Here is a 27,938-nt window from a genome sequence, read left to right as displayed (position 1 = left end):
GTCTACCTTTCTCAGGCCCTGAGGACAGCAGTAGCCCCACACTCCTGGTGGGGCCCACAAACCTCCGTTTGCTTCAGCCTGGGACTCTAGAAACTCAGGTGGATGGGCGTTGTGTGTGTGGCAGCGGGAAGGGGACAGGTGAGGGGAAGGGGAGTGGGGCAGGGAGTGCAGGGGAAGATGGGAATATCATGATCGACCCCAGCCCTGCCCACAGGAACAAAGTTTCACCTTTGACAGAGTCCTGGGCCCTGATGCTGCTCAGGTAAGGAGGTCTGGGAGGGTGATGAAAGGAGGGTAGGAGACCTCAGGCCCCTGGATCCTGGGGTGCCAGCTGCCTCTAGAACTCCTTTGCTCAGGGCACCCGAGTCAGTGGATTGTGCCTGTGTCTCCCTGCAGGAGGCAGAGCAGGAGCTGCTGGCACATGTCCAGTCCACATTGGGCCCTGTGGGCCGAGGGTACAGTGTGGCCCTGTTGCTCCGGGGGAGGGAAACAGAGGCATCCCGACTTGTGCCTCAGGTGAGTCCCAGAGGAGCCACCAGGGCACAGGCCTCATGCGGCTCAGGGTTTGCCTCCCCCCGAGACTTCTGAGAATCTTCCCTGCCCACATCAGCCCTCACTGGGGCTCCTACAGCAAGCACCCTGTGGGTCCACGCAGGATGTTTTGCCAGGGTCAATTTATGCAGCTACTGGGAGGTCATGGAAGGTGGGAAGGGCCTGGGTGCAGTGGTTCACACCTGTAATCCCAGCACTTCGGGAGGCCGAGGTGGGTGGGTCACCTGAGGTCAAGAGTTCGAGACCAGTCTGGCCAACATGGCAAAATCCCATCTCTACTAAAAATACCAAAATTAGCTGGGTGTGGTGGTGGGCACCTGTAATCCCAGCTTCTTGGGCGGCTGAGGCAGGAGAATCACTTGAATCTGTGAGGCAAAGGTTGCAGTGAGCCGAGATCATGCCACTGTACTGCAGCCTGGGCGACAAGAACAAAACTCCATCAAAAAAAAAAAAAGGCAAAAACAAAAAAAAAAATTTTAATAAAAATTAAAATAAAGGAAGATGGGAGGCTGGGGCTGATAGGGTGACGGTTAGAGAGGGGTGGCATGAAAAGATCAAATATCCAAGGAGATCTGATTTTCACAGTTCCTGGTGATACTAATTACAAACTTGGGAGCTTTAGAGTGGGGGCTTCATCAAAATGCCCCCAAACTAAAATAGCTGCCTCAGAACTTGTCGTGGATCCCTGTGCAGCAAACAGCAGGTCCCACTGAGAATGTCTGCTCACTTTCCAGCTTGCTATGAGCATGAAGATTGGTGCTGTTTCTGTCCTGGATACCATGTCCCCAGTAGTATGGGGCATGACACAGACTTCACTCTCAGGAAATGTTGAAGGACAGATTCATTATTTCTTAATCCTTATTGAATGCTTCTCTACTTTAGCTGCTGCAGATACTGTTTGAGGAAGCTCTGCCCCTCAGCCTGCTCTGATCCTGTGCTTAGCACTCTTAGCCTGGTGCAGGTGAGACCCTTGTGGGAGGGGAGAGAGTGGGACTTGGGAACCAGGACCAGGGTGATGTTGCAGAAGGAGCCCGAGGTTTATGGGGAGCCAGAGAGCGTGGGTCCAGCCTCACTCTGCTGCTCACCGGCATGAGTGTGCCTCTCTGAGTTCTCCTTTCCTCTGACTGCAAAAAGGCTGAATTCATGGTGCCATGTTTAGACCCCAGGAGGATCATATGAGCTGAAAGTAGGGAAAGGCTCAGTTTGTAACAAGTGTGCTTGTGTGAACCCAGTTCAGCCCCAGTGGAAGGACCCAGGACCTGCTCTCTTCAGGGGTGGAGAACCTATCGGTGCTGGACGTGGCCCCTCTGGGCTTGTAAGTGTTCAGGGCCCAGTGGAGTCTGAGGGTGCTTATCTTAAGGCAGGGCTGCCTCACTGAAGTTGAGCTTTTGGGATCTCCACCCACTGCCACCCCAGGGGAAGAAAGCTCTGAGCTTGGGGTCATGCTTACAGGGTCAAGGGCTGCTCTCAGGATCCCCTCCTACCCTCTTCCTTCATCTCATGTGCTCATCCCTCTCACTGCCCTCACCCCACTTACACCTCTTCAACTTACACCACCTCAACTCTATTCCCCAGCCCCATGTCCCGACTCAGTCATTGTCACACTGGGTGATTTTGAGCATCTCACTAAGCAGGACTTCAGTTTCTCCATCTGTAAAATGGGAGTGATCCCAACTACCCTGTTCACAGGAGGGAAAATAAAATCATGAGGATGAGAAACATTTAGGGAGGTTACAGGCTATGGGGACCTCCAAGGGCTCCCCACATAGAGGTTCTTGGGGGCTGGACAGAACCTTGTCCTTTGGAGCTGAGCTCAGCCTCTGCTTCCTCCAGGGTGGTAGAAGATGCCACTGAAGTGGAGATGTCTGACTCAAAAGCTGCCTCAGAGCTGTACTTGCAGGCCACCGCGGGTGAAGGCAGGTGAGGACAAGAGAGTATCTGTCACCCCCTCCCCACTAGGCATTGGGCCTGAGTCCACCCTTTTCTCCACAGGGCCTGCTGTCTGCTCACTCTCATCGTGTCCTGCCCAGGGCCTGACCCTCCTGAGGAGCCTGGGACCCAAGGTGTGTGGCGAGGGGCTCTACGGATCCTGCAGCTCCCAGGAGCCCCGTAAGTCTGAAGTGGCCTTCTGACTGCATTGAAGGGTGAGGTGGGGAGCTGAATTACAGAGGGAAAGGCCCAAGATAGCATCAAAGTCTCTCCTGTCCTCAACTCCATAATAAGAGCATTCCAGAACACAAGTTAAGCCCCATTGTTGGCAGATGACGTGGTCAAAAGCAACTGGATAGAGAATTAGTGAAACCAATAAATAAAAATAAATATTTCCCAGCCTGGGCAATCTGCCAAAACCCCATCTCTATAAAAAATACCCAAAAAAATCAGCCAGGCATGGTGGCGCAACATCTGTAGTCCCAGCTACTCAGGAGGCTGAGGTGAGAGGATGGCTTGAGCCCAGGAGGTTGAGGCTGCAATGAGCCATGATCACAACACTGCACTACAGCCTGGGTGACAGAGTGAGTCTCAAAAAATAGAAATGAATATAAAAATAAATAAATATCTCTAGCCACTGTTTTTTTTTTTTTTTAATATGTTGATAAGTGCACCAGGGACAGTTTTTTTTTTTAATGCAAAAGTTAAATGTATTTTATCTTCATTCTATTATTAGCAGATAACCTTAATAAAAATAGCTATTATTTACAACAAAATATCATGTAATTTTAAATTGATCACTTTTTATTTCTATGGAAAAGCAACACTGGCATGTATTGAAGCAGCTGTTTGATTCTGTTCTGCTCTACTCTGTGTTCTGAGATGTGTATCAGACACCAGCCACACACCCCAGACGTGCTTGGGGCACAGCCTGGCCCTACAGAGCACTCTGGTCTGCAGGTGAGCACCTAAGGCCCTGCCATTCCCACTTCTTATTGTCATATTTACTTAGTTCTCAGTACTTCTGTCCATCTTTAAATGACTTAAGTGAGAGTACATTAAAGTAGCTTAGATGTTCCTTAGCTTCCACAGAGCACGTCACATCTGTGACAGCAATTCAGAAAAAGAACAAACTTTCTTTTATTCTTAATGGTACACAGCATAAGAGAACAGCTTAGGCAGTTCACTGTAACTGATGGTCGTGATGTCCTTATTCATAAACTGAAAACTCCCCACAGAAGCTTCTGTAAGTATAATGTTAAATAGGTCTATAAACACAACAGCAACAACAAGAATGTAAACCAAATGCCCAGTTATGGGAAACTGGTGAAGAAATTTACCGATAAACCCACTGTAATGGTGTGTGTGTGTGTGTGTGGGATGTGTGTGTGTGTGTGTGTGTGTATGTGTCAACCTGGCTCAGTGGAAGTCCCTAGTTATTTAAGCTAGGTGCTGCTATGAAGGTATTTTGCAGATGTGATGGATATTAAGAGTATCCTGAAAGATCTGGGTGAGCCTGATTCAATCAGTTGAAAAGCTTTAAAAGCAGAAGCCTAAAAAGGCCTTAAAAGCTGAAGCTTCCCAGAAAAAGAAAAGAAATTCCATTCATGGGCAGTGGCATCTGCTGTACTTGTGCCTGTGGAGTTCCATTCTGCTCACTCTTTTCCCTCCTGACTGCTCATAGACAACACTTGTGGTCTGTGCCCATGACCTCCCTGATTCTGGACTTACTTAGCCAACACTCACAATCTTGTAAGCCATTTCCTTTAACAAATTTGTATATATACGAAAAACACTGGTTCTTCCTCTCTAATTAAAGCCTGGACAACACACTCACAAATTAGAAGGAGATGCTGCTGTTAGAAGGAATAAGGTATACATTTTAGGCCCTTCAAGACTCCAATAAATGATAGTAAAATAATAGCAAAGAAAAACCTTACTTTGGGGTTAAGAAATCACATATTGATACACCAGGGACAGTTTTGCAAATAGCATCTTCAAGCATTTTTGTCTAATTTTTCAGACTCTTTTTTACCACTTTTTAAATTTTTACATTACTAATTCCTTTTCAGCTACTTATATATCTTCTGAGCTATCAGATTGAAAACTTGGAAAGAACCTAAATGTTCAAAGCCAAGACTGGGAAATTCCCAAAAAATCTTATCTTCAGGTCCTACTTTACATCCTTTACTCAAGTGCTCTAAAGTTATGAAAATACGAAGTAATGACAGGAAATAGTTATTTCAAACCAGCTTGCTTATTTGTAATGTCATGGAAATGTTGCCAAACTCAGAAGTACCTGAAAACAAATTGCAGTAAAACAAAAAAGAAGAGGAAAATGTACCCTAAATTCCAAACTACTTTAAAGTCTTTTCTTTCTTTTATCATGTATACTTCTTTTAAAAAAAAAAAAAAAACATTTATTAACATATAATTTACACACACTGAAGTTCACTCTTTTGAAATGTACAATTCTGTGGTTTTTTAATACATTCACAACGTTGTGCATTGATCAGCACTATCTAATTTTAGAACATTTCGTCACCCCAGAAAGGAAACCCCAGAAAGGAATGCTTGAAAGCATTCCTCATTCTGCCACCCACTCCCAGCCCAAGGCAATCACGAATCTATTTTCTGACTCTGTAGATTTGCTACTCTGGGCTTTTCATGTGAATGGAACCATACAATATGTGGTCTTCCTGTCTGGCTTCTTTCACTTAGGATAATGTTTTCAAGGTTTATCCACTTGTGTGAATCAGAACTTTATTCTTTGTTCTTTTCTATTGACAAATAATATTCCATTGTATGGACCTACCATATTTTGTTTATCCATTCATCCATTGATGGGCATTTGGATTGTTTCCACTTTTGGCTACTATATATATTTTTTTCTTTTCTTTTTTTTTTTTTTTTTTTGAGATGGAGTCTCGCTGTGTCACCCAAGCTGGAGTACAATGGTGTGATCTCGGCTCACTGCAACCTCCACCTCCCAGGTTCAAGTGATTTTCCTGCCTCAGTCTCCTGAGTAGCTGGGATTACAGGTGCCCACCATCACACCCAGCTAATTTTTGTATTTTTAGTAGAGATAGGGTTTCATTGTTGGCCAGGCTGGTCTCAAACTCCTGACCTCAAATGATCCACCTGCCTCGGCCTCCCAAAGTGCTGGGATCACAGGCATGAGCCACCACGTCCAGCCCTCAACTTCGTTCTTCTTTTCATCATTGTTTTGGCTATTCAGGGCTCCTTACAATTCCATAGGAATTTTAGGATTTGGCTTTTCCATTTCTAAAAAAAAAAAAAAAAAGCCATTGGGATTTTGATAGGCATTGTATTGAATCTCTAGATTTGTTGGGAATACTATCATCTTCATGATATTAAGTCTTCCAATTCATTAACAATGAGCACAAGGCTGTTTTTTCTTTTTTTCTTTTTTCTTTTTTTTTTTTTTTTTTTTTTAGAGATGGAGTCTCGCTCTGTCACCCGGGCTGGAGTGCAGTGGCCGGAACTCAGCTCACTGCAACTCCGCCTCCTGGGTTCACGCCATTCTCCTGCCTCAGCCTCCCGAGTAGCTGGGACTACAGGCGGCCGCCACCTCGCCCGGCTAGTTTTTTGTATTTTTTAGTAGAGACGGGGTTTCACCATGTTAGCCAGGATGGTCTTGATCTCCTGACCTCGTGATCCGCCCTTCTCGGCCTCCCAAAGTGCTGGGATTACAGGCTTGAGCCACCGCGCCCGGCCAAGACTGTTTTTTCATATATTTAAGTTCTCTTTACTTCAGCAGTGTTTTGCAGTTTTCAGGGTATAAGGTTTACACCTCCTTGGTTAAATTTATTTCTTAGTATTTTTATTATTTTTGATGTTATTAGAAGTGGAATTTAAAAAATTTCCTGGCCGGGCGCAGTGGCTCACACCTGTAATCCCAGCACTTTGGGAGGCCAAGGTGGGTGGATCACCTAGGGTCAGGAGTTCGAGACCAGCCTAGCCAACATAGGTGAAACCCCGTCTCTACTAAAAATAAAAAATTAGCTGGGTGTGGTGGTGGGTGCCTGTAGTCCCAGCTACTTGGGAGGCTGAGGCAAGAGAATCACTTGAACCCAGGAGGTGGAGGTTGCAGTGATCTGAGATCACACCACTGCACTCCAGCCTGGGCAACAGAGTGAGACTCCATCTCAAAAAAAAAAAATTCCTTTTTGGACTATTCATTTCTAGTGTATGGAAAGTAAGTATTTTAGGCTGGGCACTGTGACTCATGCCTGCAATCTCAGCACTTTGGGAGGCCATGCCAGGAGGATTGCTTGAGCCCAGGAGTTTGAGAGCAACCTGGGCAATATAGTGAGACCTCGTCTCTACAAAAAATTAAAAAATTAGCTGGGCATGATGGTGCATGCCTGCACTCTCATCTACTCAATAGGCTGACATGGGAGGTCTAGACTGCAGTGAACCTTGACTGCATCACTGCATACAAGCCTGGGTGACATAGCTAGACCCTATCAAAAAACAGAAAAAAAGAAACATAACTGATTCTTTTTTTTTTTTAGATGGAGTGTTGCTCTGTTGCCCAGGCTGGAGTGCAGTGGCATGATCTCGGCTCACTGCAACCTCCGCCTCCTGGGTTCAAGCAATTCTCTGCCTCAGCCTCCTGAGTAGGTGGGATTACAGGCGCCTGCCACCATGCCCAGCTAATTTTTTTTTGTATTTTTAGTAGAGATGGGGTTTCACCATCTTGGCCAGGCTGGTATTGAACTCCAGACTTCATGATCCACCTGCCTCAGCCTCCCAAAGTGCTGGGATTACAGGCGTGAGTCACCACACCTGGCTATACAACTGATTTTTGCACGTTGATTTTGTATTCTGCAACTACTGAATTTGATTGTTAGTTCTAATAGTTCTTTTTGGACATGGATTTTTTAGGATGTTCTGTATATAAAATTATATCATTTGCAACTTGAGATAGTTTTATTTCTTCCTTTCCTATTTCAATAATTTTGTTTCTTTTTCTTGCCTGATTGTTCTGGCTAGAACTTCTAATACAAGGTTGAATGGCAGTGGTGATAGTAATCATACTTATATTCTTGATCTGAGGGGAAAGATTTTAGTCTTTCACCATTGCTTGTGATATTGGCTGTCGGTTTTTCTATATATGCCCTTAATCATGTTATGAAATTTCCCTTTTATTCCTATTTTGTTGAGTATTTTTCTCATGAAGGGATGTTGGATATTGTCAAAGGCTTTTCTGCATCAGTTGAAATGATCCTCAGATTTTTTCTATATTCTATTAATGTGGTATATTATATATTGATTTATTTTCATGTTGAACTACCCTTGAATTCCTGGGATAAATCTCAGTTGGTCATGATGTATAATTCTTCTAATACTCAGTGGATTCCATTGGCTAGTATTTTCTTGAGAGCTTTTGTGTCTACATTCAACAGGATATTAGTGTGTAATTTTATTTTCTTGTGTTGTCTTTGGTTTTGGTATTGGGGCAATGTTGGCCTCATAGGATGAGTTAGAAAGTCTTCCTTTTTATTCTAGTTTTTGGAGCAGTGTAAGAAGAATTGGTGTTACTTATTCTTCAACTGTTTGCTAGAATTCACCAGTGAAGCCATTTGGTCCTGGGTTTTTCTTTGTTGGGAAGTTTTTGATTACTGATTCAATCTCACCTTTTTTTTTTTTTTTTTTTTTTTTTTTTTTTTTTTGAGACAGAGTCTCGCTCTGTTGCCCAGGCTGGAATAAAGTGGCATGATCTCAGCTCACTGCAACCTCTGCCTCCCTTGTTCAAGTGATTCTCCTGCCTTAACCTCCCGAGGAGCTGGGATTACAGGTGCGCACCACCATGACCACCTAATTTTTGTATTTTTTTAGTAGAGTTGGGATTTCACCATGTTGGTCAGGTTGGTCTCAAACTTCTGACCTCATGATCCACCTGTCTCGGTCTCCCAAAATGCTGTGATTACAGGTGTGAGCCACTGTGCCCAGCCTGATTCAGTCTCTTTACCTGGTATAGGTCTATTCAGAATTTCTATTTCTTCTGGAGTCAGTTTTGGTCATTTGTGTGTTTCTAGGAATTTGTCCATTTCATCTAAGTTCTCTAATTTGTTGGTATATAATTGTGGCATTCTCTTGTAATCGTTTTTATTTCTGTAAGGTTGGTAGCAATGTCCTCACTTTCATTTCTAATGTTAGTAATATGAGTCTTCTGTCTTTCTTAGTCAATCTAGCTAAAAGTTTGTCCATTTTTAAGTTTTTTTAAAGAGAAAATCCTTTTTGGCCAGAACAGTGGCTCATGTCTGTAATCCCAGCACTTTGAGAGCCCGAGGTGGGTGGATAACAAGGTCAGGAGATTGAGACCAGCCTAGTCAACATGGTGAAACCCCATCTCTATTAAAAATACAAAAATTAGCTGGGCATGTTGGCGTGGTGGAAATTCTAGTTACTAGGAAGGCTGAGGAAGGAGAATTGCTTGAACAAGGGATTCGGATGTTGCAGTGAGCCAAGATCACACCACTGCAGTCCAGCCTGGCGACACAGAGAGACTCTGACTCAAAAAAAAAAAAAAAAAAGAGAAAAGCCTTTTTAATATGAAAACTATGTATTTGGGAACAAAAATGCAATACACAGTAAGAAACCATATTCTATTAATTATGACATTCTGTAATCTATGAACACAGAAAATTTTGTTATTAAGAAACGCCAAGAGGAAAAAAAACTCTATAAAGTCCTATTCATTTTACTTTGTTAGGGAAAAGGATGTTACTTTGGCTATTGTCACAGTTCCGTCATGTCTACTCTCCTTGTAAGTTCAGCTTCATTGCTGTCTAATTCTTGCTTTGCTTCTTCAATTTTCACTTGAGTAAGAGGGGAATTCGGCATTAAGTCTAAATAGGACTCAAATTTTTTCTTCAAAGATATAGTCTGTTGCTTTAATTTAGCCAGTTTCTCTGACAGTGCTACTAAGGACTGATGAGACAGAGAAGCATCCATGCCTCTGGCTGAAAGTTGCTCCTCTGTAGCCTTGATTCCAAATCTGAATTCCTCTGACTTTGCTTTTAGAAAGTTCATGTTCTGATGACGAGTATCCACTTTGGCCCTTTCTGTGGACAGATGCAACCTCTGCTTTCTTGAGATCCTCTTGTAGACATTTTTCAAACATTAAGTTGCAGTTAGATTTTTTTCAAGTTTTTCCAGTTCAATCTTGATTTCTTCACCTTCGGATTTGTTGCGAAAGAGATCAGAGGTCAAATCATTCACTGCAAGGATAAAACTAGCTAGTAAGTCATCCTTTCTTTCAAGGGCCACCACACTGTCAACCAAAGCATTCAGATACCTGGAACCAGTGCTAGAGAAATTGGCAGGGAAAAAATTCACACTATCCATGAGAAGGTCTTGAAGATACTAGGCTTCTGACTTGTATTCACTTGCTTTCTGCTTCAAGTCCTCTATTACCAGGTAGTCATCCCTGTCCCGGACCCTGTTGGGTTCTGAAAGGTGATGTAAAATCTCTGTGGTCCGTGGGTTCACATCATACTGTGGAATGGGATGATCTCCAAATATTTATTTTAACCATGCAGCAATCTGCGTTTCTTTCTCCTCCAGGGGCTCCAAGCTACCACTCCTGCTCATTTAAAACTTTTTTTTCAAGGAGTCAACTTTGGTTTCATTGATTTTCTATTATTTTATATTCTCTTTTTCATTTATCTCTGTTTGGATCTTTATTCTTTTCTTTCTTCTGTTAGCTTTGGGTTTATTTTTCTCTTTTTCTAGTTCCTTGAGGTGTCCAGTTAAATTACTGGTTTCAGATCTTCCTTTATCATGTAGGTGTTTATACTTACAAATTTCCCTCTGAGCACTACTTTTGCTTCATCACGTAAGTATTGATATGTTGTGCTTTTGTTTTCATTCTTCTGAAAGTATTTTCTAATTCTCTGTGTGATTTCTCTTCCGACCCATTGGTTGTTTAATTTCTACATAGTTGTGAATTTTCCAGTTTCTCTTCTGTTACTCATTTCTAGTTTATTCCACTATGGCTAGAGAAGATACTTTGTGTGATTTTAACTTTTAAATATGATTGACACTTGCTTTGTGGCCTAGCATATGGTCTACCTTGGAGAATGTTCCACGCACTTCAGAAGAATGTGTATTCTGTTATTTTGGGATTGAGTGTTCTAAACATGTCTCTTAGGTCTAAATTGTTTAGTGTTACTTAAGTCCTCTACTTCCTTTTTGATCATTTGTCTACTTGTTCTACTTAGTACTGAAACTGGGGAAGCTGGATGCAGTGGCATGCACCTGTAATCCCAACTACTCAGGAGGCTGAGGCAGGAGGATTGCTTGAGCCTAGGAATTCAAGACCAGCCTGGGCAATAATAGTGAGACTTTTTCTCAAAAAAAGAAAAAGAAAAGAAAGAAAGTATTGAAGTCTCCAACTATTACTATAGAACTATCTATTTCTCCCTTCATTTCTGTCCACTTTTGCTTCGCATATTTGGTCTTTTGTCAGGTGCATACATGTTTATATTTGTTTTATCTTTTTGATGAGTTGAACCTTTTATGAATATATAATGTACTTCTTTGTCTCTTGTAACAGTTTTTGACTTACAGTCTATTTGGTGTGATATTTATATAGCCACTACAGACTCTTTTATATCTTTTTCCATCTTCTTACTTTTAACCTATTTGTGTCTTTGGATCTAAAGTGGGTCTTGGCTGGGCATGGCAGCTCATGCCTGTAATCCCAACACTTTTAGAGGCCAAGGTAGAAGAATCACTTGAGTTCAGAAGTTTGAAACCAGACTAGGCAACATAGTAAGAGCCCATATCTACAAAAAAATAAAAATAACTAGGTATGGTGGCACACACCTATAGCTCCAGCTACTTGGAGGCTGAGGCAGGAGGATCACTTGAGCCCGGGAGGTTGAGGCTGCAGTGAGCCTTGATCACATCACTGTACTCCAGCCTAGGCAACAGGGTGAGACCCTGTCTCTTAAAAAAATAAAGAAAATAAAGTGAGTCTGTTGTAGACAACACATAGATAAATTATGGGTTTTTTTTTCAATCTATTCTTCCAACCAAAAAAAAAAAAGACCTATTCTTCCAAACTTTGTTATTTAATTGGGGAGTTTATTCCATTTACCTTTAAAGTAATCAACTAATAACAAACACTTACTCCTGCCATCTTGCTATTTGGCTATATATTTTTGTTTCTTAATTCCTCTAATATTGCCTTTTGTATTTAATTGATTTTTTGCAATGTGCTGTGTTGATTTTTTTCACATTACCTTTTTGATAATTTTTCCTTTTTTTTTCTTTTTCAATTTCTTTCCTCTGACAGGATACAAGACAAACACTCAGTTTGCCTGAGTTTTAAAAGGATATTTCCTTTGCCCCAATTAATGAGCAATAAAGACATAAATCCATTTTAAAAAGTGAACGGGGGTTTTTCCATATTTTTAAAGGTTATTTTTCTATTGGACAGGCATGGTGGTGCAAGCCTGTGGTCCTAGCTGCTCAGGAAGCTGAAGTGGGAGGATCACTGGAGCCTGGAAAGTTGAGTCTGCAGTGAGCCGTGATCATGCCACTGCACTCTAGCCTGGCTGACAGAGTGATACCCTGTCTAAAAAAACAAAACAAACAAACAAAAAAACCCCACTTATTTTCTTTGTGGCCATTTTGGAGATTACAATTAATATCTTACATTTTATTTATTTATTTATTTATTTAGAGACAGAGTCTCGCTCTGTCTCCAGGCTGGAGTGCAGTGGCGTGATCTCAGCTCACTGCAACCTCCACCTCCCAGGTTCAAGCGATTCTCCTGCCTCAGCCTCCCAAGTAGCTGGGACTACAGGTGCAGCTAATTTTTGTATTTTTTAGTAGAGATGGGGTTTCACCATGTTGGCCAGGATGGTCCTGATCTCTTGACCTTGTGATCCGCCCACCTCAGCCTCCCAAAGTGCTGGGATTACAGTCGTGAGCCACCGCGCCCGGCTAATATCTTAAATTTAAAACAGTCTCACCAGGCACAATGGTATGCACCTGTAATCCCAGCTACTCGGGAGGCTGAGGCAGGAGGATATTTTGAACCCAGGAGTTTGAAACCAGCTTGGGCAACATAGTGAGACCTCATCTAAAACAAACAAACAAACAAACAAAACTATATAGCAATCCAGCTTGAATTAATACCAACTTAGCTTCAATATCTATAAAGATTTTACCCCTATACATCTGCATCTTTTCCCATTATGTTGCTAGTGTCACAAATTACATCTTTATACATTGTGTGCCCATTATCATAGGTTTACAACTATTGTTTTATGCATTTGTTTTTAAAATCCTATGGGCAAAAAAGAGGAGTTACAAACAAAAAATGCAATATTATGGGCTTTTATATTTACACGTGTAGTTACCTTATTATTGTTCCTTATTTCTTTTTTTTTTTTTTTTTTTTTTTGAGACGGAGTCTCGCTCTGTCGCCCAGGCTGGAGTGCAGTGGCCGGATCTCAGCTCACGGCAAGCTCCGCCTCCTGGGTTTACGCCATTCTCCTGCCTCAGCCTCCCGAGTAGCTGGGACTACAGGCGCCCGCCACCTCGCCCGGCTAATTTTTTGTATTTTTTAGTAGAGACGGGGTTTCATCGTGTTAGCCAGGATGGTCTCGACCTCCTGACCTTGTGATCCGCCCGCCTCGGCCTCCCAAAGTGCTGGGATTACAGGCCTGAGCCACCGCGCCCGGCCCCTTATTTCTTTATATGGCTTCAGGTTACTGCCTAGTATCCTTTCATTTTGGGTTGATGGATTCCCTTCAGCATTTTTGGTAAGGCAAGTCTACTAATGATGAATTACTTCAGCTTTGATTTATCTGGGAGTGTCATAATTTTGCCTTCATTTTGAAGGGTATTATTTTGCCAGATATATAATTCTTGATTGGCAGGATTTTTTTTTAAGCACTTTAAATACCATTGTCCCTTTATATCTTTTTGGGGATTCACTCCAGGATCCCCCACAGGTATCAACATTCACAGATGTTCAAGTGTCTTATATAAAATGGTGTGGGCCAGGCATAGTGGCTCATGCCTGTAATTCCAGCTTTTGGGAGGCCAAAGCAGAAGGATTGCTTGAGCCCAGGAGTTTGAGACCAGGCTGGGCAACATAGTGAGATCTTGTCACTACAAAAAAATAAAAATTAAAAAAGACTGTAAAAAATAGTAATAATAGCTACTTGAGGGGCTGAAGCGATAGCTTGAGTCCAGGAGGTCAAGGCTTCAGTAAGCCATGATCACACCACTGCACTCCAGCCTGGGTGACAGAGCAAGACCTTATCTAAAAAAAATACTAATAAAAATAACTGGGTGCGGCAGCTCACACCTGTAATCCCAGCACTTTGGGAGGCCAATGTGGGTGGATCACTTGAGGTCAGGAATTTGAGACCAGGCTGGCCAAAATGGTGAAACCCCGTCTCTACTAAAAACACAAAAATTAGCCGGGCACTGTGGCTCCCGCCTGTAATCCCAGCACTTTGGGAGGCCAAGGCAGGTGGATCACCTGAGGTCAGGAATTTGAGACCAGCCTGGCCATCATGGTGAAACCCTGTGTCTACCAAAAATATAAAAATAAGCTGGGCGTGGTGGTGGGTGCCTGTAATCCCAGCTACTGGGGAGATCAAGGCAGGAAAATTGCTTGAACCCAGGAGGTGGAGGTTGCAGTGAGCTGAGATCACGTCACTGCACTCCAGCCTGGGTGACAGAGCAAGACTCTATCTAAAAAGGAAAACAACAACAACAACACACACAAAAAAACTAATAAAAATAAAATATAAAATGTTATAGTATTTGCACATAACCTACATACATCCTCCCACATACTTTAAGTCATCTCTAGGTTACTTATAATTCCTAATACAATGTAAATGTTATGTAAATTGTTATACTGTATTGTTTAGGGAATCATGACAAGAAAAAGTCTGTACATGCTCAGTACAGACAAAACCATTTTTCTCCCAAATATTTTTGATTCATGCTTGCTTGAATCCACAGATGCAGAGCCTATGGATATAAAGGGCCAACTTTATGTTATCTCCATGGTTTCTGGGGATAAATCTGTTTTTAGTCTTATTGAAGATCCGTTACACATAATAAACTGCTTCTCTCTTGCTGTTTTCAAGATTCTCTCTTTATCTTTGTGGGTTTTTTTTTTCCCAAAGACTGTATTCTTTGTATTCACTGAAGCCTTCATTTTGTTATTTTAGTTGTTAGCCAGTGACCTAACATAGAATTCCTTAAATGCCTGCGACCAAAAAAAAAGTTTTGTTTTGTTTTTTAAAAAGGAAGAAGAAAGAAACAAAAAAGAAACGAAAATAATAAAGAAGAATATGAAAAAAATAAATAAATGGGCCGGGCGCGGTGGCTCAAGCCTGTAATCCCAGCACTTTGGGAGGCCGAGACGGGTGGATCACGAGGTCAGGAGATCGAGACCATCCTGGCTAACACGGTGAAACCCCGTCTCTACTGAAAAAATACAAAAAAAAAAAAAAAAAACTAGCCGGGCGATGTGGCGGGCGCCTGTAGTCCCAGTTACTCGGGAGGCTGAGGCAGGAGAATGGCGTAAACCCGGGAGGCGGAGCTTGCAGTGAGCTGAGATCCGGCCACTGCACTCCAGCCTGGGCGACAGAGCGAGACTCCGTCTCAAAAAAATTAAAAAATAAATAAATAAATAAATAAATAAATAAATAAATAAATAAATAAAGGAAGGAAGGAAGGAAGGAAGGAAGGAAGGAAGGAAGGAAAAAAGATAAAGAAAAAATTTTCCAGGTCTTTGCAGATTGGCTGTGTGGAGTCACTCCTAAACTTAGCCAGGCAATTTACAGCTCTGTTTTAGCCTTCACTTCCTGCTTGTGCTGAGCCCAAAGACCAGACAGAGATGAAAGCTCATTGTCTTATTGGGCCTTTTCTGGACATAAGTCCTACCCTGGGTGTGCTTTCTACTCTCTCTGGTACACATGGGAACTTTTTGAAGCCCTTATTCTCCCAAAAATATCATTTTCAAACTTTTCCCAGTCTTTCAGGGTGTCAATTGTTTGCCTCAACTGTTATTTTTGCTTCAGGCAGCAGTGCCTTGCTCTTTTGTTCTTCAACAGTTTCCAGGGAACATCCTCTGTGTAGCTGCTCTGCCTTGAGAGAGTTCTGAGATAGGTGAAGCAAAGAGAATTCCCTTTCATCAGTTCTTGGGGGGAAACTCTGGACAATCAAAAACGATAAACACAATTCATTGGGAACAAGATCTTCTCTGCTCCCTCCCTAACCAGGAACCCCCACCAGAAATTTGGGCTACTGTCTTCAAGATTAGGCCTGTGCTGGGGAGGGGTTGGAGCGAGGGTAAGTTAAAACACCACAGAGATCTCTTACGATGTTTAAGTTGCCTCTCCTGGTTAAGCATTGGTTGCTGTAAACCTCTATCTTTCAGAGTTAAAATAAGGTTGTTTCTGGCCATTTTTGCTAGGTGTTTCTGGGGATAGATGGACTCCTGGAGTTCCCTACTCTGTGATTTTCACTGATGTCATCTTCTTTTGCCCATTTTAAAATTGGGTTGTCTTTCTATTATTGAGTTGTAAGAGCTCTTTATATATTCTGGGTACAAGTCACTTGTCAGGTACACAGTTTAAATTTTTTACCATGAGAATCTATTACTTCTTTTTTTAAAATTTGTTTTTATTTTTGAGACAGACTCTTACTTTATTGCCCAGGCTGGAGGGCAGGCAGTGGTATGATCTTGGCTCACTGAAACCTCTGCTCTCTGGGTTCAAGCAATTCTCCTGCCTCAGCCTCTCTAGTAGCTGGGATTACAGGTGTGTGCTACTACATCTGGCTAATTTTTGTATTTTTAGTAGAAACGGGGTTTCACTATGTCAGCTAGGCTGGTCTCGAACTCCTGACCTCAAGTGATCTGCCAGCCTCGGCCTCCCAAAGTGCTGGGATTATAGGTGTGAGCCACCATGCCCATGGAGAATGTATTACTTTTGTAATTCAAGAAGTAATACTAATAAAATAGAGATCTGTACGATGTTTCAAATCTGTCTGGTAATGCACAAAAGTTTCTGGAAATAGTTGCCCTTTCCATCAGAGTGTAACTCTGTCCAGTTTCTTTCCCCATCCACCAGTGGACATCGCCTTTCTTCCTCTCTCTCTTGCAGAGACTGCCCCCTGCTGCGGGTGTTGGCTGGTGAAGTTGTTGGTGAGGAGGCGGAGGGCTCTTTGCCATGGATTGTCTCACAGCTTTTGGAAGGAAACAACTACAGTGGCCTGCTTCTTCACCTGGACCCCCAAGGTGGCCAGGGGGAGAGTGTGGGGTTCTTTGGGAAGCTCTGAGATCTGTCCTTAGGCCTGCCTCACCCATCACCCAATCAACCTCAGCCCCAACTCCAGCCCAGAGAGAGAGCCTGACCCTCCAAGAGGGCCCCAGAGTGCCTAGGCTGACAGAGACTGGAGAGGCAAAGCCAGGTCAACAGTGAAAGTAACCCCTCACCCTTCAGAGGCCTTAAACCACTTACCAAGCATTTTTGCACAAATGCCTTTGATTCTTACCAAAACCCCATGAGGCAGATATAATTTACAAATAAGGAAAGAGAGGCAGGCCTAATTTATAGATGAAGAGAGAGAGATAAGAGAAGAGAAGGGAGTCTCCTATTTTCATAAACCTGTTAAAAATCAAGCCTCAGCTGAGTGCGGTCGTTCATGCCTGCAATCCCAATATTTTGGGAGGCTGAAGTGGGCAGATCACCTGAGGTCAGGAGTTCGCTGGCCAGGCCACTAGCCTGGCCAACATGGTGAAACCCCATCTCTACTAAAAATACAAAAATTAGCTGGGCATGGTGGCGGGCGCCTGTAGTCCCAGCTACTTGGGAGGCTGAGGCAGGAGAGCTGCTTGAACCTGGGAGGCAGAGGTTGCAGTGAGCCAAGATCGTGCTACTGCACTCTAGCCTGGGCGATAGAGCGGGACTCCATCTCAAAAAAATAAAAAAAATAAAAAAAATAAAACCTCTGTGTCCTTAATGTAGATGCTGGCAGAAAAAAAGAAAAAAAATCAAGCCTCTGAAATGTAATGATGTCAGGGATTTCGGGGAGGTCGAGGTGGGGGTATTGATCAAACAGAAATGGCATGAGTTGATAACTGTCAAAGCTAGGTGACAGGTACACAGGATTTCCTATACTTTGTGTATGTTTGAAATTTTCCATAATAAAAGAGTAAAAAATGTCTGGCCCTCGTCTCCAAAATCAACAAACACACATTCATTTGGCTAGCAAGTTCCCAGACCTCCCCTGTGCAAGGTCCCTTGGAATGAGGAAGATAAGTTAGAGCAGTTCACATCCACAAGGATAAAGCAGTGAGGGCTAGACCTGTTTACCTTCAGGCCAGTTTGATATCATGATGAAGGGCATGGGCTTGAGTTTTGGCTCTGCCACTTGCCAAGAAGTTGCTTGACCTCTTTGAGCTTCTATTGCCTCATCTGGAAAACGTCGGGGGAGGCAGGATAGATTGGAGCTTCTGCCTGATTGGAGCGTTGTGTGGATAAAAAGAGGCAATCCATGAACAGCCTTAGTGAAGTGTCATCAAGCACATGTAAAAGCCTAGTGGGGGTTAGATATTTTTATGAATAGTACTACTAACAAAGAGTAAAAGTATCACAGGCAGCGTGCTTTGGAGTCCACAGGAAGGAGTAATTCACTTGGAGTGTCCCTTTACTAGGTAGCTCCCTCAGTTTGCTCCAGGCTGCTCTGTTGGGGGCCTCAAGAAGGAGGATGCAGGTGAAACAGGTGAGGCCCACCCTGTGGGATGCAGTAGAAGAGGCTCGGGCCCGCCGGGCTGGCCTGAGGCCCTTGCGTTTAGGCCTTCTTGAGGACACCCTGATGTACAGTGGGCTAAGCCAGCTGAGAAGGGCACTGCGGGAGTTAGAGGTGAGCAAGGTGAAGCCGGAGGGCATCTGGGCCAGCCATGGCCAGTACCCACCTTGAATCCTTTCTCCATAGGTGGTAAAAGCGTGGAGCCAGCACCCAAGAAGAAAGATGCTCCAAGGAGCCAGGCGAGGCGATGAGGCTTCCAGAACCACAGGTATGTCTTCACATTCACCCTTTTGGGAGCCACATTTGTGTCTGCCTTCTTGTCTTCTTTCCAAAGCACTTTGAGGAAGACCTCCATTCATTCATTGACTTATTGATTCCCAAACACTTATTGACCACCCACTGTGTGCTGGGCCCAGTGCCACATAGGCCCTGGGAATTCCCTGCCCTCATGGAGTTTATAATCTCCTGGGAAGAAACAATTGCACCACCATCATTGGTGCTCTGAAAGCCTTATAAACAGAGTTCTGTGGGGCATCTAAGTCAGCCTTGGCAAGAGAGGGATGGAAGACTTCATGGAGGAAGTGATTCCTGAAGGAGGTCAACAAAGATGAGTGAACAACCTGAAGGCAGAGAATGACAGGCAAAGACTCAGAGGCAAGAAAGTGCTTGGTCCCCTTGAGGTAGTGCAAGCAGCTCAATTTGTTGGAGAACAGAACTTGAGGGAGAGTCAGGAGAGAAGGACTGGAGAGGACAGCAGGGGCCAGGTCACACAGGGCTTTGTAAAACAGAGATGTTTGGACTTTGTCTTAAAGGTCACAGGTGAGCCACAGAAGTATTTTAAGCAGGAAAGAACACTGTGTCCTTTTCAGGTGAGCAAACTGAGGCTTAAAGAAAAGACGTGAGGCTAAGCATGGTGGCTCATGCCAATAATCCCAGCACTTTGGGAGGCCGAGGTGGGCGGATCACCTGAGGTCAGGAGTTTGAGACCAACGTGGCCAACTTGGAGAAATCCTGTCTCTACTGAAAATACAAAAATTAGCCTAGTGTGGTGGTGCATGCTTGTAGTCCCAGCTACTTGGGAGGCTGAGGCAGGAGGATCACTTGAACCCAGGAAGCAGAGGTTGCAGTGAGCCGAGATCAGGCCATTGGACTCCAACCTGGGCATCAAGAGTGAAACTCCATCTCAAAAAAAAAAAAAAAAAGAAAGAAAGAAAGAAAGAAAGAAAGAAAGAAAGAAAAAAGAGAAAAGAAAAGATGTGAGAGGGCTGGCCGCAGTGGCTCACACCTGTAATCCCAGCACTTGGGGAGGCTGAGATGGGCAGATCACCTGAGGCCAGGAGTTCAAGACCAGCCTGGCCAACAAGGTGAAACCCCATCTCTACTCAAAAATACAAAAATTAGCCAGGCATGGTGGCCCATGCCTGTAGTCCCAGTTACTCAGGAGGCTGAGGTGGGAGAGCCACCTGAACCCGGGGGGCGCAGGTTGAAGTGAGCTGAGATTGCACCACTGCACTCCAGCCTGGGTGACACAGTGAGACTCTGTCATAAAAAAGAACAAGATGTGAGACCTGTGAGCCTGGGGTCACAGGTGTAATCGGAAGCAGCAAAAGTATAATCACACTCAAGTCCTTAGACTCCTAATCTAGTGCTCTTTCATCTCCTTAGGCTGCATGGCCTTTCTGGTCTTCCATGATTTATCACAGGGTGGTTGAAACCCTGTCTCTGTCCAGCCTCTTCTGGCCTTTCTCTTCTTTTTTCATAATTGCTTACAACTTGTTTTTACAGCCTTGGGGCTTGGGAATCAGGCATGGTAGCTCCTATTTATTGAGCAAGAGCCTTACTGCTAAGTGCTTTCAGTGCAGTACTTCATTTCATTCTCTCTACAACTTTTATCAGCTCGATTTGATAGAGAAGCACATGGAGACTAGGCCAGTCACCTGCTCGAGGTCATTCAGCTAAGAAGAGGAGGGGCTGGGATCATGATCTGTCTGATTTCCAAGCCCTGATCTTAACCTACACTGTCCTGGGAGAAAAGGTGTGGAATGGTCACTTCTAATATCTTCTCAGCAGGTGATAGAGTCACCAGTAAGCCAGAGCCCATGCCTCGAGGGAGAGCCCCAAGGTGGGTCTGGGACTTGGGGATGAGCTAGGAGTGGGAGGTATTCTCTGCCTTTGGTGTGATTCATTACATTTTCCTCTAGTGGCAGGAAGAACGGCAACTCTAAGGTGTGGGCTCCACCAAAAGAATCCTCTCAGGCACCCTAAGGAACAGGTAATACCTCATGTACCCCAGGAATGACTGGAAGCCATAGGGGGAGTGAAGAGCTGCAGAGCCCAGCTAATGTGCCCCTGCTTACCCTGCCCCAATATCAAGGAGAAATGTGAAGCTTTTGACAAATAAAGGACCTGAGGGTGACTAGACCCCTAAGGGAGGGCCATGGGGAGGGACTGTTTTCCTACTTACTGGATTAAGGGTATAGGATCCTTAGGGGCACTATGGCACCTCTTGGCAGAGCCACTACCTTCCTCTCCCCACCATGGCCTCCTGAGTCTCTGCCCATGCTACAAGCTCTTCCAGGCCAGTTAGGTCCTGGATGTTGTTCTGGCAGCAGCCCTGGTGATGAGGCATTGGAAAAGCTGGGCTCTGGTCCTAAATCTGTGCACAAACATAGACTTCTGACCGAGCCCAGCAGGTACCAGATGTGGCCCTGCAGTTCTTCTTGGCCCAGGCCCGGAGGCAGAGACTGAGGGAGCAGCACCAAATTTGGATTCGAGAGAAGCTGAAGCATTTGGAACAGAAGGAGGAGGTGGCAGATGACCAGATCAAAGACCTGGTGGCTGAAGAGGAGGTAAGGAGAGTCAGATAGAGGACTTGAGGCTCTAATTGGTCCAGGCACTGTGCTAGGGCTGGGATCCATCATCAGTCACAACTGACTGGTTCATACTCTCTCATGGCCCTCACAGACTTCTCAGGGATAGATGAGGCAATTCTCAGTGCTAAGTGATGGGACTGGGGAGTTAGGGGCATGTGGGACCAAAAAGGCATATCTGATCCAGGCTGGAGTGGATCAGAGGAGATGGCATCTAAGTTGAGCCTTAAAGGGCAGGCAGAAATCAGCCAGGGGAATTCACTGGACACTGAACTTCACAAGGGCAGTTACTGCTCATCACATCAAGGCACTCATAGATACAACTTATTTGAACAAATTAAGAAACATAACATGTGTATGTGGTGGGGGTGGGTGGAGTGGTGACATGTTCTCAGAGAAGATAAAACAGAGCAAAGGTTCAGAGGGAAGCAATGGCAAAGTGGGTCCTGTAAACTGCAAATTCTCCAATCTGGCTGGAGCTGAACACGTGTGTAGTCAGAAGCAAGGCTAAAGAGACAAGTGTGTGCCACAGCTCTGGCTTTGGATTTTACCCCAAGGAGAGTTGCAAACCATTGAAAGGCATGTGCCATGTCAGCTCTGACCTTCACTAGCCATGAGAATTTGGGCAAGTTAGATCACTTCTCTGATTCACTGTTGTCAAATCTGTAAGATGACAATGCCACATATGGTTGTTATTGGATAAAATAATACACTTAAAGTATTTAGCACAGAGCCTGGCACACAGGTGGCACTCAACAAAGAGTATGTGTTATCACTGAAGGCCTGCAAGGAGAGGCAGAGATGGCAGCAGGAACAGATGGTGCTGAGATTCCAGCTGGAGGCCCTTCAGGAAGAGCGGGACATGGCAGAGCAGGACCTGGCAGCCCTCTATGACCTGCATGTGCAGGCCACTCGAGCTCAGACACACCATGTGCTGCGGGTTAGTGGGGATGGAGGGCAGGCCTTGAGCTGGCTCCAAGGCTGGCTGAGTAACAGGCATCTCTGAATCTGGGTACAGGTATTTCGAGCCTGGCAGGGCCAGTGGGAGGAGCGGGCCATGACCACAGAGCATCGTCACTGCAGCCTGCTGGCGGGCATCCTGGAAGAAGCCATCAACCTGGCCACACAGAATCAGGAGCTCCAAGCTCAGAACCAGCAACTTCAGCAGGGTGCAGACTAGGCTGGGGACAGTCATGCTGGACCGTCCTGGGGAAAAACCTGATCAGGAACCCTTTAGAGGAAGTTTCCTGTCTCCTCATTCTGGAGGGTCCTAGAAGGGAGAGAAAGGTGAGACAAAACCAAGCTGATCCTCATCATGGATAATTAATAACACAAACCATGTCTCATTGTTCCAGTCCTTACTAAGTGCCTAATATTATTTTATTTAGCCTCTCCAGTTACCACATATAGTAGGTACCATTTGATCCTCATTTCAGGGGTAAGGCAACTAAAGCCAGAAGAGGTTCAATAACCGCCCAAGAACAGTCAGCTAAGTGGAAGAGCCAGAATTCAAATTCAAGTCTGTCCATAGTTCTACACTGCACAGTAGTGGCTTACAAGCTTCTGGGTGCATCAGAACTACCTAGGAAGCTTAAGAGGAAGAAGAAAAAGATTCCCAAACACTACTCCCTAAGATTCTGCTTTAAGAGGTCTGAGATAGGCCTAGGCGCCCCCCCATCCCCACCCACCTTTGCTTTTTTTAGAAACTCACCACATATTCTATCATAGAATCAGGGCCTGACATTCCCCTGGCCATGATTTTAAGACAGATGACAGGCAGGAATTGTCTGTGAGGGAACCAGAGGAAATGAAAACCAAAACCACATCGTATTTCTTAAGAGTTTTTTGGCCTAGAGTCTAGTTTGTCCTGCTGAGCCCAGAACCTGCTGTTCCCAAGACTCCCTCCACATTCCCCTGGGCCCAAGTTTTGTGCTCCAGGGAAATTTCAAAAGCTCTGTGACAGGGAAATGTCTCAGCTCCATGGAGCTCTCACAGGAAATAATGCCACTGGCAACAGCTTGGAGAAAACAATTTTTTCTTAGTCTAAAAGTTACCCCAGGCCAAGCGCGGTGGCTCACACCTGTAATCCCAGTACTTTGGGAGGCTGAGGCGGGCAGATCACAAGGTCAGGAGATTGAGACCATCCTGGCTAACACAGTGAAACCCTGTCTCTACTAAAAATCTAAAGAAATTAGCCAGGCACGGTGGTGGGCGCCTGTAGTCCCAGCTACTCAGGAGGCTGAGGCAGGAGAATGGCATGAACCCAGGAGGTGGAGTTTGCAGTGAGCAGAGATCGCACTACTGCACTCCAGCCTGGGTGAAAGAGCGAGACTTCCGTCTCAAAAATAAATAAAGTTACCCCAGAATTAAGATACTCAGGACCCCAGAAGAACAAAATTGTTAAGACAGAAGACACAAGACAGTCGTGGCTGTGGTTGTAGGAACCACCCTACAGCCTAGAAAACTTTATTAAGACCTTATTGCTTATGCAGTTAAAGAGACACTGATTGAGCTACAGGTTTCCTGTACCTGGTCTCAGATCACTCTGTGCAGAGCTTCCCCAGGCTGTTGGGAGCTGGGAGACTGTTAGGCAGGGGCAGGACCCAGAGTGGGAAGCATGGTACCTCCCAGGAGCCTCAGAGTGGGTAGCAGGCTTCAAGATGGCCCTCAGAGTGAACAGAGAGGTCAGGAGTGTCGGCTTAAGCCAGGGCCCAGGGGCTACATTCCCTGAGATGAGTCAAGCCCAGCCCTCTCTGGGGTTTCCAGAACAAAGGCTAGGTGTGGGGAGCAGCACTGTGGAAAGGGCAGGGAGCATGTCTCTAGGCATTGCTGGAACTGGGGGTGATTGTCAAAGTGGCTGGGGTAATGGTTGTATAATCTGTGGCAACAGGGCTACTGTAGGCAGTAGCCACTGTTGGGTGACTAAAGTAGGCAAGGAAAGTCACTTGTTGCCCACACCCCACTTTCATCAACTCTGTTCATGCAGGACAAGGCAGGGAGTTGCCCAACAAGGATGGGGTAATTTCTCAGGCCTAGGTATTGATGTTACCTTAATTCTTTAGTCTGGAAGAACTTGGTTGGGGTGGGGGATGGTAAGCATTTCCTTAACCAAACACATTCTTCACATCTCCTAGGGGTACCCCTTCATCCACCGATCTCCAGAGAATAACCTGGCTGCTCTCACTTCTCCAGCTTTTCTCACAAGGCACTTGTTACAGGGCTGCTGATGGGAGGGGGAGGAAGGCTGGGATAGGGGTCTGGTGGAGGCGCCCAATCTACAGGGTCCGGAATCAGGGTGGAAGTTGTCAGGGACTAGCGGCTACCATAGTACAGGCGCATGGCCAGGCCAATGAGTAATGTGGCCAGGAAGAAGGCGGCTGTGAGCTGCAGCCGTAGCAGGACTGCTGAGAGCACGGCGTTGACCACCAGTGAGCAGGACACCACAAAGAGGCGTGTGATGCTGCTGCCGTGCTTCATGACAGCGGACATGAGCAGTCCATTTAGTGCCTGGCTCAGCACCACGAGTGCTGCCCATCCTGAGAAACCTTCCAGAAGGCCTGGGCCAGGGCCGCCTCCAGCATGCAGACCTAGATTCAGGAGCACACCAAAAGTATAGAGGAAGAGGTTCTGAAGTGCCAGGGGCAGCCGCTGTCGCTTCATGAGCAGCTCTGTGTACACTGAAGACAAGCCTGAGATGAGGCAGTACAGGATGAGGAGCAGGAGGCCCAGCGGAGTGATATGCAGGGGCATGGGGCTGGCGGCAGCTGCTGGAGAGGGACTGGGAAGGGTGTTCCCAGGCACTTGAAGGCCCCCTGCTGCACAGCAGGCCCCGGCAGCCATCAGCAGCAGCAGAGCTAACGCCTGACGCACAGAGAGGCGGTGCCGGAGGCAGAGGCAGTAGAGCACAGCCGTGCTTCCAATCTTGAGATTGCTCAGCACTTGGTAGGTGCTGGGGTCCATGTAACGCTGAAGATAGATCACTAGGTTGTTGTTAGCGCCATAGAGCAGGGCTGATAGTGCGAAGGGAGCAGCCTGGCGCCAGGGTGGGGCCCCCTGGGGCCATGCTTGCCAGCCTATCAGAAGGGAGAAGGCGCATAACAGTAGCTTGGTCAGCTCAGTCAGCAGCACGGCTGAGGAGGGCCGGAAGGGCACTCGGCCGTCCACATGGCACAGTGCCAGCAGTGGGGCGTGGGCACCATACATAGCAGTGGATAGGAGTAGCATCAGGGTCCAGCGGGCCTGCCTGGGACGGCGCAGGCCCGGCATACCCCCATCCTCTACACTCATACCCACACCAGACCCTGGGTGACTAAGGGGCAGCAGGGATTGCAACACGTTTGGGGTAAATCAAGTTACGGAGCCAGCTCCCAGGAAGGAGGAGCTGTGGAACATTGCCAGAGAGAATACTGAGGATCGGAGGCATCTACCAACCCCACAGTCAGGGCTTGAAGAGTAAGGGGCTGGTAGTCCTTGAAGTCACAATCTTGGGGCCAGTCCCATGAAGTTAGGAAGCGGAAGAAGGTATCCAGGGTGTAGGCTGAGGAACTACTGTTCACAATCTGCAGGAAGGGAGGCAAGGATGAAGGTGGCAGGAAAGTTGGAGAGAGCAAATGGATGACAGCTGGGGAATTCAGATAAAGTGTCTCCACCTGAAGGCTGAGCCGCTCATCCTGCCTCTTCCATGGCACCTGGAGCTAGTCCGGCCCCTTGCGTAGCGACTGCAAATAGTCCCTTAATGTTTTCTCCACATTGGGCACAGCATATGCCTGAGCCGCATAGATGCCAGTGCAGGTGCCCACAGCAAAGCCCAATACCGCTGATGCCCTCAGTTTGGCCACCACATAGCCAGCCAGGAATCCCTTGAGGAACGGAGAAGACAACAGCGAGCCATCCTGCAGAGAAAAATGCAGAAGGAAACTTAACTAGGCTCTTCCCTGACTCTGTCCAGGGTCTACTCAAGCTGGGATTAGAGAATTCCACCACCAGCTCCTCCTCACCCTGGACAACCGTGGTATTTTCTCCAGATTTTTCCCAAGGTTCTGGGGCCAGAAAAAGAACCTAGCAGTTCTGATCACACAATCTCAGAACCCTGGGGTCAGAAAGCTCCAACCATAGAACTCCACTGCCACACAAGGTCAGAGATGCTCCTAGCCCTGCAGGTTTCTCCAGCCTCATTTCCTAGCATGCTCCCCAACTACTGTAGCCAAATGGACCTCCTTTCACCCCTCATGTTTATAATGCTACTTCCTATCACAAGGCTTTTACATATGCTGTTCTATCTGCCTGGAATGTTCTTTCCTCCCCTCTTCACCTACTTAACCTCTACTTAAGATATTAGTTCATGTGCCATTCAGAAAAATTGTCCTTAGGATGCCTGAGAACAGGTCCTCAATAATCATTTGCTGAATAAATCTCTACCATTCATTTAACACTCTCAAGAGCATGTTGGGCAATAAAGCCTAAGGCAGGGGTGGGGTGGGACAGTCCTTACCTGGCCCACTCCACTGTTGACTTCGTCTTCCACACGCCGCTGCAGGCGTTCCAGCTGGTTCTTGAGAAATGCCAGGTCCTTAAGCTTAGGCAGAGAATCCTAGGACAAGCGAGACTCCAGCAGTCTGACTCAGCCCCACCCCTTGCTCAATTCCATCAGAAGCTGGGAATTGGGAGGGGATGGGGTGAGCCAGAAAGACCTTTTCCTATAAAAGCTTCCTGAGATGGCAGTGGCAAAGGAAGAAAAGCATTGAAAAGCACAGAATTCAAATGAGGGCCAGGAAGGGACTGACAGATGGAATCTGAACCAGTAACTTACATCAGCCTCAACAAGAATTTTACATAGCAAGCAGTATGTAGGAAAGGCAGGAGGGACAGCTAGGGACCGGTCCATCAGGAAAGCACTACTGACTCCATTATGAGCTCGAAAGTCATGACTAGTCTGTCTTGGCTACTATGTTCTAGTGCCTGACATTTAGTAAATGTGTGGGTAATGCTGAGCTTGTAGACCAATGGTGAGTAATGGACCGAGGCAGTTTCCTGGACAATTTGATTGTCTTGGTTCCTGGATGGGCTTTACCTCTTTATTCCCAAGGCCATCCCAAACTGAATGTGAGTGACTGGATGTGAGTGAGAATGACAAAAAAAGACTGTCGGCAAGTGCGTAAGTAAATGGACTAAGTGATTTTGATCGCATGTAAGTATGAAATTCAGAGTGTATGCAAGGGAGTGTTTGAATGAGGGTGGTGTGAGTGTCCGTGTAATTGGAAACATCGTGTCACTGGAAAGAAAATTTCGGGAACTAGGGAATAGGGTAAAGTGAGGAGTGTTCAAGGGTGAATGTTTTTGAGTCTGTGCTAGTAAGTGGGGTTCGTGATGGTTCCCAGGAGGGTACATCTGGGGGATCCACGGCTCCTCCCACCTCGCCGAATGCTCTCCCCACACCACTCCACACTGTTGAGGCAGCTGACAGCAGCCTCAGAAGAAATAAGGGACATCCTCACTCCTGAGCCGCTCCAGAGTCCCTTCTCCCCGCAACTAAAAAGGTCAAGGAGAAGACCACGCCCGACTGCAGATCACCCTCACGGCCACTCACCTTGTCATCCGCCATCTTCCCAGCTGAACTTGTTGCGCAGGCGCATCCCCGCCTCCCTCATGCCGACTGCCCCGGCCATCTTTACTGAGGGCGAAGGCACTTCCGGAGCATTTTTGGAAAGGGCGAGGCGCTTTCCTAGTGGCCGAGCCCGCCTCTCCCAGATACTTCCACGT

At 45.8% G+C, this 27,938-nt stretch overlaps 2 protein-coding genes, 1 non-coding gene and 1 pseudogene across 4 annotated transcripts; 1 reads left to right on the top strand and 3 right to left on the bottom strand.

The window, feature by feature from the left end:
• The first annotated feature begins 188 nt into the window (after positions 1-188).
• Positions 189-22,453, top strand: LOC104681860. The gene is given in 16 exon segments (XM_030926678.1): positions 189-262; positions 397-516; positions 1,435-1,513; positions 1,785-1,867; positions 2,386-2,472; positions 2,545-2,661; positions 16,662-16,795; positions 18,215-18,423; positions 18,496-18,577; positions 20,377-20,431; positions 20,511-20,516; positions 20,518-20,581; positions 20,982-21,158; positions 21,961-22,119; positions 22,198-22,379; positions 22,381-22,453. Coding segments are annotated over 16 exon segments (1,701 nt in total).
• On the bottom strand, positions 9,246-10,095 carry LOC104681847 (annotated as a pseudogene).
• Positions 11,795-11,920, bottom strand: LOC115896697. The gene has a single exon (XR_004056601.1). It is a non-coding gene; the product is annotated as a small nucleolar RNA SNORA27 (small nucleolar RNA).
• Positions 22,454-23,605: 1,152 nt separating the features above from the next.
• Positions 23,606-27,893, bottom strand: SLC35A4 (solute carrier family 35 member A4). Of its 2 annotated transcripts, none has more exons than XM_010388151.2 (3): positions 27,766-27,893; positions 26,671-26,769; positions 23,606-26,071 (listed from the first exon to the last, which is right to left on the bottom strand). In XM_010388151.2, the coding sequence occupies exon 3, from the start codon at positions 25,464-25,466 to the stop codon at positions 24,492-24,494; it is 975 nt and encodes a 324-aa protein (XP_010386453.1). In that variant the 5' UTR covers positions 25,467-26,071; positions 26,671-26,769; positions 27,766-27,893; the 3' UTR covers positions 23,606-24,491. The 2 variants fall into 2 exon arrangements, with proteins under 2 accessions (XP_010386453.1, XP_010386454.1); XM_010388152.2 differs by having other exon boundaries at positions 26,671-26,888; positions 27,766-27,800.
• Positions 27,894-27,938: the final 45 nt, after the last annotated feature.

The sequence above is a fragment of the Rhinopithecus roxellana genome, chromosome 3 (genome assembly GCF_007565055.1).
Source record: "Rhinopithecus roxellana isolate Shanxi Qingling chromosome 3, ASM756505v1, whole genome shotgun sequence".
Classification (NCBI taxonomy): Eukaryota; Metazoa; Chordata; class Mammalia; order Primates; family Cercopithecidae; genus Rhinopithecus; species Rhinopithecus roxellana.
The sequence above is the reverse complement of the archived record's forward strand: the minus strand, read 5'-3'. Positions and strand labels throughout refer to the sequence as shown.

Bases quoted from the DNA above. Each gene is read 5' to 3' on its own strand.
- SLC35A4 (XM_010388151.2), bottom strand. From the start codon at position 25,466: ATGAGTGTAGAGGATGGGGGTATGCCGGGCCTGCGCCGTCCCAGGCAG.